The 10053-nt window shown below is 58.4% G+C and overlaps 1 protein-coding gene across 3 annotated transcripts in view; it reads right to left on the bottom strand.

The window, feature by feature from the left end:
* The window catches only part of PER2 (period circadian clock 2), a 44436-nt gene extending 38925 nt beyond the window's left edge, over positions 1–5511 (bottom strand). The window contains exon 1 of one of the 3 annotated variants that reach the window (XM_021074887.1): positions 3779–3920. In XM_021074887.1, the coding sequence (XP_020930546.1) occupies positions 3779–3857 (79 nt within the window). In that variant the 5' untranslated portion in view covers positions 3858–3920. Of the gene's footprint in view, positions 1–3778; positions 3921–4598 lie in introns of those variants that run through there. The other 2 variants (XM_021074891.1, XM_021074888.1) reach the window with 2 other exon arrangements.

A 10053-nucleotide genomic window follows, 5' to 3' on the forward strand; every position in this document is an offset into this window, starting at 1 on the left:
GGTGCTGAGGTCATTCTCCGCTCTGGACCCTGACTCCCTGGACCCTACCCAGCTCATCCCTCAGCCCTCCCCAGACAAGCAGTGGGCCGGTGCCCCCTGCTGAGTAAATTGACGGGGCAGCAGCAGGGGGCGGCTAGGCGAGCAGACCCGGGAGAGGGGGACGTGGGCAGGGTCCTCTGCCTCCTGACTGTGCCATCCTGGCACGTGTCGGCACCTCCGGGCCTGGCTTCCTCATCTGTAAGGGGCACCAGCAGCCTCTGCCTCCTACAGGTGAGGGCAGGGTTGTGCGACCGTCCGTGCGGCGTGAGGAAGGCAGCAGTGCCCAGCGAAGGCGAGCTTTTACCGTCACTGCCAACCGTTAGAGGAAAATAGGGGAACAGAAAGTAACTCAAAAAATAAAAAACAGGAGCTCTTTCATGGTGGCGAGAGCTGGCTCTGGCTGCCCCAGGCAGCAAAGATGGCATGCACTTTGCTTCCTCGCACAGCCAGGCTCATTGCGCAGCTCCTCCGGGGAGCTCCTGGCCCTCCCAGCCCAGCCCCTGGGCGCCTGTCTGAGGACTCACGGAGCAAGGTCACAGGATCACCTTCGGTGGGAGAGAAACCTTTTTGCTGAGAGGGCAGGGCGAGCACGGCAGGAATGGGAAACAACGACCCAAACCAAATCATCCGAGCTTCGCTGTTGCAGAAAATGCGGCGCTCAGCACCCACAGCTCTAATGGACCGACCTCATTTTGCCAAGTTGGCAAAACCAACGCACCCGTCAAAGCAGACTTTGCCTCCTGCCCTCCACAAACATTCACTGAGCGCCCGCGCGTGCCCACTGCCAGGGCCCCGTGGAAGCCACGGGAAACCTGTTTCCATGAGGTGGCGGCGTGGGGGTCCTTACAAGCCCAGGGGCCCTGGGAAGGAGAGGACAGCCCTTCTGCCAAGGGGCGCTGGGGAGGCCAGCGTGCCTCTGGGTGGGAGCCAGGGAGCCTCTTGTCTGTCGCTGTCACTTCTAAGGTGTCCACCCACGGGTTCGGGCCCAGGAAAACTGTCAGATGGCAGCAAAGGAGCTGAGCTCAGACTCTGACTCCGGGCCCCCGGCCACACCTTCGGTAGCGAGGGCTGCCCTGACCGAGGAGCACTCGGAGCGTCCAGATGAGCTCAGCGTCTGGGAAGCCTTGGCCACCGCCTGGGAGGGGGCGGAAGCGGGCAGGGCCTCGGAAGGAGGGCAGCCAAGGGCAGAAAGGAGCCGAGGCTGGCTGAGGCGCTCATTCCGCCGGCCTCCCTACGTTCACACACGCTCATAGTTTCCATAAGACGCGGTCGAGAAAAGGGGCGGCAGCCTGGGCCCCAGCTCTACCCCCATGGCCACAGCCAGCGTGGTAAAGGCTTCTCGCACTCGGCCTCCCTGCGTCTCGGCGGGATGTACTCTTCTCTGTGGGAGCAGAAATCCGTGTACAGCCAATCTCTGGATCATCAAGGGTTTGAAGTGGAGAGATGACGGTTGCAGAAGGAGTTCCCTTCGTGGCGCAGCAGGAAGAAATCCGACTAGGAACCATGAGGGTGTGGATTCGATCCCTGGCCTCGCTCTGTGGGTTAAGGATCTGGCGTGGCTGTGGCTGTGGTGTAGGCCGGCAGCTGCAGCTCCGATGGGACCCCTAGCCTGGGAACTTCCATATGCCTCAGTGTGGCCCTAAAAAGACAAAAAAAAAAAGACAGTAGCCGAAGTCCCAAAAGGTAAGCTCTCTATGTATGTCCCCAAACTGAACCCAGCCCCCAGCCCACGAGGCAGAAGCCACCAGCCCGCAAAGGCCTGGGGGGGTCTCCAGGGCACCTCCCACCCCCCAGAATGCGTTAGCCCCCTTCCTTTAGCCTGTTTCCGAACTTTGTGTGACAGGGATCCCAGAGCCTGTGCTTTGTTTCTGCAGGCCCCGGGTATTTTACAACCGCGGATCTTATAACATGTTTGCTACTTCCTGGTCAGAGCCAATTCCCCGAGGCCAGCCTGCTGCAATCCCGAGAAAATGTTTGTCCTGCCAAATAAACACCGGCGCTCTCCATGGAAACGGCTGGGTAACTGAGGAAAATGTGACTGCAGCCGCCCAACTCCGGGAGCGCAGGGGGCTGGGGAGCGGCCCCTCCCCGCCCAGATCTCTGCCCTGCACGTAGAACCTCCCATTTGGAGAAGCACGGCATTTAAACCAACGGACCTGCAAAGACCTCAGCTTCCTGGCCTCAGCGTCTGGGTGCCTGGGGCAGCCCAGCTGTTCTTGGGCTTCTGTCCCCTCACGAAGAGCGCCAGGGAGCTCCAGGCCTTGGGGGCTGGTGAAGGCCCAGCTCCGCCTTCGGAGCTGCCGGCCTCTGATCCGGCAGCGGCCTTGGTCCCGCTCCCTGCTTCCCGCTCACGGCCTGCTCTAGACTTGGAAATACAGTAACAGACGTGTTTCAGACGGGCCTGCAAAGAGCACAGCGCTGAAACCAGGGCTTAGCAGAAAGGCTCAGGGGGCGGGCCCATCAGAGGCCCTGTCTGGGTCTCTGCAGGCTGGCAGGTGGGCCAGTGTTCCGCGAGGCGGGGACGCGCGCAGCGGCTGCAGAGCTGCCTGGTGGTGTGTTTCTGGTCAGCTTTGCCGAATACGGTCACTCTCAGCGTCACTCTTTCTTTTGACTCAATGCTGAGAGGTCCTGCCGGCCACAGAGAGAGCAGCCGGCCAGAGCCAGAGATGGGCTGAGGCTGGTGCGGTTACATCATCATTTAAAAGCACAGGCGTGCCCCCGCGTTTCTCTGAAAGTGAAGGGCATGAGAAACAGTACCAGTGCGAGGAATCTCTCCTATTTCCTTCGAAGAAAGGACGGCAGACCTGCCTCACAGGCTAACGTTAGTTAGGTGGCTCTACACGTCAGAAACTTCTGCCTCCTGTGCGCGAAATCGCCTGTAGGGCAAGAGGAATTCAAAAAGCTGGGGACTGAAACAGACTCACGGTCTGCCCTCGGCCCCCGGCACAGACCAGCCCCAGGTGGGAGCCGAGTCCCCCAGCGGCAGCCTCGCCAGCACCCCAGCCCCCCCAGAAAGCCGGGGCTGCGCTAGTTCTGCACAGTGAGTCACACGGAGATGACAGTGACAGATACCTGCGAACACCCACGGTCCCATCCCTGCTGGCATATCACACACGCAGCTCCACTTAAGGCAAAGGAGTCCCTTTCCTCGTTTCACTCAGACGCCTCACAAAAAGTGATGAGCCTTGTGTTGAACAGCTCATCGTCTGCTGAAAAGCTTCAGGTCGAGTCGTGCTCCCTCCTCAGCCAAACCCGCTCAGGCCTGGAGACCGAGCGTGGGGGCAGAAGGCGGGCACCTCCGCTTTCAGCAGAGGGAACCCGGTGGCCTTGCTGCCAGGGGCCTGGGAGGCGAGAGGTATTCACGGAGGGGCTTCTGCCATGGTGCTGGGATTCTTAACGTTTGGGGGGCCGGAGGCCCCTCCCCCCAAATTCCAGCCCCCTTGAGATTCAGCGGCACCCAATTTTAGGCCCTGACAGAACTTCGGAAGCTGATTCTGACCGACCCAGATCAATTCCTTCCGGATGATGGAAAGACCCTGCAGGCACCCTGAGCCTAGGCCTGGCCTTGCCGTGACGTGTGCCCAGCGGGCATCTGGGCCTCAGTGTCCTCAACAGTCAAGCTAAGGATGGTTTCCGGGGTACCTTCTGGCTCCGTTTTTCTGTGAGTATGAATCAGCTTTCCAAACTGTTTCTTCTGTGTAGGTTACAGAAACCCTGGCAACCAGTTGTCATCTCTTACCTTGGCCTTTCCGGAGCGGGCCGCCACCCACCCCTGGGTCCTTTCCAGGACTTGGCTGCCAAAGTACACCCAGAAGCATAAACTGATTGCTGCTTCCCAAAGGAGGATCCACGCTGGCCCCTGCCCCCGGCTTCTACCCCACCTGGGGAGAGAGAATAGACGCAGAGACCCAGGGTGGACATCAGGTGTCCGGGCCCTGCCTGGCCCAGGAAATATCTTGTCTCTCTGCTCACCCACTGCAGGGGACTCATGGGCTGGCCAGGTAGGACTCCTAGACCAGCGCCCAGCGGTGGTCCTTCCCCAGCCGGAGACTCGACTCTCTGGCCTCTGAGCAGGATGCCAGCTCCCGGAGGGGCCCTTCATGTTCCCAGGGACTGTCATACTGACCCTCTGTTGCCTCGGCCTTTCCAGCCTTCTCTCATGGGGGGTGGGGGTGGGGTGGGATAAAGCAGGGGAGAAGAGGAGGGTGCATAGAGAAATCATGTAGAGAAGGACAGTGGGATGTGAGAGTCACTCAGAAGCTCTGTGACCTTAGACATGTAGCCTAACCTCTCTGGACCTCAGTTTCCTAATCTGTGAAATGGGAAGAACAGTACCCACCCCAGGCCGGTTTCAAGACCAGGAGGAGTCAAATGGCCCAGGAAACCCTCGACCGCGCCTCCGCGAGCTAGAGGAGCCTTTGCCGCCGTCTGGAGCCCGTCGCCGCCGAGACCCCAGACCGCCGCCAGCCCGGCGGCGGTTACGTAACCAGTAAGCCCGGAGGCCGGACGTGGGTCCGCGCCCAGGCCGACAGGCCCAGCCCGCGGCGCAGCGCACTCACCGGGGCCGTGTCCCCGCCGGTCCGCCCGATCGTCCGCGCGTCGCCCGCCGACCCCGCGCCCGCGTCGCTGTCGCCGCCAAAAGCAGCGCGTAGCCCTCAGGGCCGCCCACCTCCGCCACCGCCGCCGACTCGCCGCTGTCACATAGTGGAAAACGTGACCGCTCGCCGTGCCCGCCCCCGGCGCCCGCCATTGGCCGCAGTGCCGCCTCATCTGCATACCGGGAGGGCCGGGCCTGCAAGCGCCGCGCACCCATTGGCTGAGGCGCCCATCGCTCTCTTTACATAAGACGCACATGGAACTCCATGTTCACCGCGTCGGTTCCTCAATGAAGACGCGGGGAGCTCGAGCCTCCCTCCCTGTCCTCCTGAGTGGTCCCTTCCACTTCCGGCCTCGGAGACTTCCATTCAAGACAGCTCTCATCTGTCGGCTTAGGGAGAGCGGAGTGGCGCGTACCACCGCGGGGCGGGGGAGCTGGGCGCGGGACCGGGAAGGGCTCCTGTGCATCCCGGCGGGCTGGGCAGCCGAACTCCGCCTGAAGTCCAGGGCTCGAGAGGCTGCCACCCGGAACAACTGGCCAGAGGCGCACCCGCCCGCGGCCAAGGCCTTGGGAAACTCCCTGCAGGCATCTTTCATCCGCTCATTCATATTCATTCATTTACTCACTCTCATTCATTCATCGCTGGGCGCTGAAGCTGCCCAGGGGACCCGACAGAACCGCCCTGCAGGAGCTTCTGGTTCACGCCCACCTAGACCATTCAGGGTGACAATTGCCCCAGATCTACCAGGACACTAGCTTCCAGGTGGGCTTTCTTATTTTTCAGACCTTGTGTCGCAAGTTTTGGTTTAGCAACGAGGGTCCTTGTTACTACAAGGATGTACAAAAGGAATAAATGATGTCCCTGCTCTCAGCCACGTCATTAGGGAGAAGGGACCGTCTCATGAAAAGGGAACTTAATGAAATGCACAACTGGGCAATATGGACGGTAAGTTAACCAGGGCTAGAGCTATGCCCGGCGGCTCCATGGAGGAGGCAGCACCTGAAGACTGGGAAAGGTGTTGGGGACCTAGGCTGTGGCCATTTGTTCTTTCAGTAAGCATTGTTTGGGGCATGTAAGCCCCCGGCCTTCTGTCTAGAGCGTCAGGAGAGAGTAGAACTTCCTCGCAGACTAGGTAGAGGCCCAAGGCTTTCCTGTGGGGCAGGAACCCGCAGGGCTGCTCCGCTCCAGCAGGCTCTGAAGCTGCAGGGTCCAATGGAAGAGGCGAAGCTGGCTGGGCTCTGAAGGGCTGAAGAGGCCTGTGGTTTGTCCTTCCACTGATCCATTCTTCCTAGGCTCTCTTGGGGACCAGGGACAGGAGGGAAGAAGAGTTATGATCCGGGGCCTGTAGCAAACCAAGCTGCCAGTTCCCAAAGCCAAATCCACATCAGGTATTTCTATGTGCGAGTCCGTTTTTCCCCTCACCTCGGCCAGGTGCGCGTGCAGCTTCATCAGACATGGATGTGACATGGGGCGATACCAACTTCAGGAACCTCCTTCCTACATATGGGCTGGCAGACCCGCCGCTGGGCTCGCACTCCTTGGAGAGGGTGGCCCCTCCTTCTGCTTCTCCGACAGTCACACCTTGGCACACCCCCCGCGCCCTTCCCTCAGTGCGTGCACACAAATGCCAAACAAATCCAGGCCCAGCTGCACCCTGCACACTCCCAAAGGCCTTTTGTTTCTTCGCATACATTGACGTCAATGGTGAGGTGCATTGTTCTGGAAGCAAGAGAAAACAGGCAGCCCTTTCACTTCCCGCAGAGATTCTCCTGCTCACCTGCTCTGTGGTCTTGCTCTATATTCTGCCTTCAGCCTAGCATCGCATTTCCTCCCTAATTTTAGCCTTTTCTGTTTGCACCCATTCATCCAGTAAAAGGTGAAATCCATTCTGTTAGAAATTATCAGCCTCATGGGCCTCTAGAACTCCTCAGAATCGAATCTGTGCTCAGGGTCTCACAGCTGCTTTCTTCATTCTTGTTATTGGAATCTTGCATTCAGTCCACAAATGGTTGCTGACACCTGAGTATTGAGGGGCACGCCCCTCATTGGGTCCTTGGCTTGGAAGGAGTTCCCGGTGTAGGAGGGGTGATGAGGCAGGTCCGGAAGCAGTTTCATCAAAATGGGTTGTGAGTCCCAGGTGAGCAGAAAAGACCTGGGCAGAGGCCTCCAGCCCAGCTCCAACAGGGCGCAAACCCCTAGGACAGGCCAAGGCTGTGATGACATCCACACTGATGGTAGCTGAGCGTGGGTGTGCGCTCGCGTGCATTTGTGCTTTCAGGTTGTGGGAGGTCGGGGGAATGAATTCTTTCCTGGTGAGTCTACGCTGACCTGGGAATGTGCTAGGATTAGCAGTCTTCTCTCGCACAGAACTTCTGGCACCGGGGAAGGCAGGCTGGCAGGAAGGATGTCCTGGTGGGGCGGTGGTGAGCCAGGGGCCCCAGCTATTGGGGGATGCTGTCCGTGGGAAGAGCTGGCCTCGGGTCTCAGCCTTCACCCCGCCTCCGAGCTAAGGCCGCTTGCCCCTGCCCCTGGTCCATTTCTAGCAGCCTGTTTCCTCCAGTGGGTCTGGCTTAGGTTCGGCCCTGTCCACTCATGCTTGGGCCCTGCCTGCAGGGCGCCTCTGCACCTGAGCCCCCAGGACACGCGCTGGCTCTCTTGTTTGCATGTGCACTCGGGCAGCCAGCTGTGTGTGAGGCAACTACTGAGTGTGACAAGCATTGTGCTGGCCACTGCTTGCTCTCCTCCTGGGTTACACGGTTTCTGAGCCTGCAGCTGGGGCAAGAGCTGGGAAGACAAAGGCCAGAGGCCAGGAAGAGGACTGTGTCCACGCGGAGGGGCCATCCTGTCCTCTCTAAGGAGGTGGAGGGGATGCTGTTGATCTTTCTGGCCCTGCAGAGGCCTTTCCTGGGTCTAGGGCCATTGGAGATGAGACTGCCTGACCCTGACCCTGACCCTGACCCTGAGCCTCTCTCTCCAGCCTCCCCCATGCCCAGCACTGGGCAGCAAGGCTGCTCCTGTCAAGGACACCTTCAGCCAGCTCAGGGGAGGGCCCAAGGGCATGGGCAGGGGTGTCCAGGGTCTGAAGACACGGATGAGACAAGGCCCACCTGCTCCTCGTGGGTGGGAAGTTCCCTGAACCAGGCGGTGACCAGAGGGCCGGCGCTCTGGCTGCGAGTGGTCTGGGGACCAGTGTAAAGAGGTGTCTCTGGTGTGCTAGCTGCTTGCTGAGAAGGGGTTTTGTGTTTTAAACTTGGAGTCCCCCTGTGGCACAGTAGGTTAAGGATCTGGCATTGTCACTTCAGCGGCTCTGGGCACTGCTATGGCACGGGTTCCACCCCTGGCCTGGGAATCCATGTGCTGCAAGTGCCACCACACAAACAAATGGACACATGAAAACTAAATATAGATCCAGGAAGGCTGTCCTCTGTTTGGGGGAGACGTGTGTGTGTCACGTGAGTGCCCGTTCGTTTTCCCCCAGGATGTCGTAGGAGGGTCCCTCAGCAATGAGTGGGCAGCCGCCATGTTTCTTTCCCTCATCACAGAGAAGAGACTCTGAAAAGGCACTGAGCACGTCTGCACAGCGCTCCTTGGCCGGGAGTGTTGGCCTCCGCGTCCCCACTGCCCCTTCACGAGAGACACCCTTGGCATCGCAGTCCTGAAGGCACAGGCCAGCACCTCCAGGACCACGTCGAATGGCAATGGTGACAGTGGACATTCTTGCCCAGGTCCCAGCTGGAGAAAAAGTGCTCCGTATTTCACCATAAAATATGATGTGGACCTCAGGTGTTTAGTGTTTCATAGGTGTCCTTGTCATAAAGAGAGCGTGTCTTTTATCATATTATTATTAACATAAGTGTTATCTCATAGATTATTATAGTTTTTTTGGGCCATGCCCATGGCATGTGGAAGTTCTGGGGCCCGGGATTGAACTCGGGCCACAGCAATGACACCACCAGATCCTTAACTTCCTGAGCCACCAGGGAAGGCCTACCTATTGTTATAGTTTGCTGAGAGTCTTTAAAAATCATACGTAGGTGCAATGACTTTTAGTCATGGCAATTATTATTTTAAAATATTCTCCCCCAAATAAACCCAATCTGTTTTGCAGATCCGCAAATAATCTAAATCACCATAGGTTTGTCTCTAGGCGGTACAACGCTGCATACAGACTTGCTTCCCTCATCATTCTGTCTTAAAAAATACAATGAGCACAAAAACTAGTGCCTTTTTTACGTGCTCCTTCTCCATTGCTATAGGAATCCAGGGATCAAATGTGTACCCAACTCGATTCTCTTACCGTCGGTTTTGCAGTTAAAAGGCACGGTTTTAACGGGAGCCAAAAAACTGTTTGCTATCGTGTCATTTGAGAAAGGACTAAAACTTCAAACTTCCTGGTCACAAGGCCACTAAACGATACCCCAGAGCCTTGGGTGAGGAGAGCTGTGCACTTAGCGAGGTGAGGGCAGCGGCGGTGGGCAGGGGAGGTCGCTCGGGACTTGGAGGGCTGAGCTAAGGGTCAGGTTTTCTGGTCTGTGGAGGCTTGAGCGCCCTTGCCAGAGTTTCTGGGCCGTTACTACCCTGTGCTTTTTTGGAAAGGCCCAAAGAAAGACAGCTTGCCAACAAGGCTCCCCATGTCTGAGGTGACCCCATGTCCAAGCTGCCTCTTTCTTCAGAGGGGAAAAGTCTGGCACTGGTTGGCCATCCAGCTGGTCTTCGGGGCCATGGACCTGGAAGGCAGGCAGGCCCCTGCAGCAGCTTCTTGCCCTGTCACCCTCCACCTGGGGTGTGTCCCCAGGCTGTCATCTAAGCGTGGTTCTGCCAGCATGGCTGGGGGGGTGCTGGGGGTGGCCCAGCTGGTGCCCCCCCAAACGTGGATGTCCTGGGGCAGCGTCCAGCCCTGGGCCCCTGCGTGCTTTGACCCTCCCTGTCAGGGTCTGCGATCCTTCAGGAGGCTGAGGTGGGCTCCACATTCTCAGACTGGCCTGGACCTCAGGGTGCCCTCAGCCCGTGGACGAGCCAGGAATGAGCACTGCTGGCCGCGTGGGGGGATCGGGCTAAGCACGCTACCGACTTTTTCTTATTTCTTTTTCTTTTTCTTTCCTTTTTTTTTTTTTGTCTTTTTAGGGCCACATCCACGGCTTATGGAGGTTCGCAGGCTAGGGGGCAAATCGGAGCTGTAGCCTCTGGCCTACACCACAGCCACAGCAACACAGGATCCGAGCTGCGTCTGCGATCTACACCACAGCTCATGGCAACGCTGGATCCTTAACCCACGGAGTGAGGCCAGGGATCGAACCCGCAACCTCATCGTTCCTAGTAGGATTCGTTTCCACTGTGCCACGACAGGAACTCCATACGTTCTCTTATTTTATCCACAAAAGCCCATGGGGCGTGTGTCCAGACCCCCTTTGCAAAA

Source organism: Sus scrofa, chromosome 15 (genome assembly GCF_000003025.6).
Source record: "Sus scrofa isolate TJ Tabasco breed Duroc chromosome 15, Sscrofa11.1, whole genome shotgun sequence".
Classification (NCBI taxonomy): Eukaryota; Metazoa; Chordata; class Mammalia; order Artiodactyla; family Suidae; genus Sus; species Sus scrofa.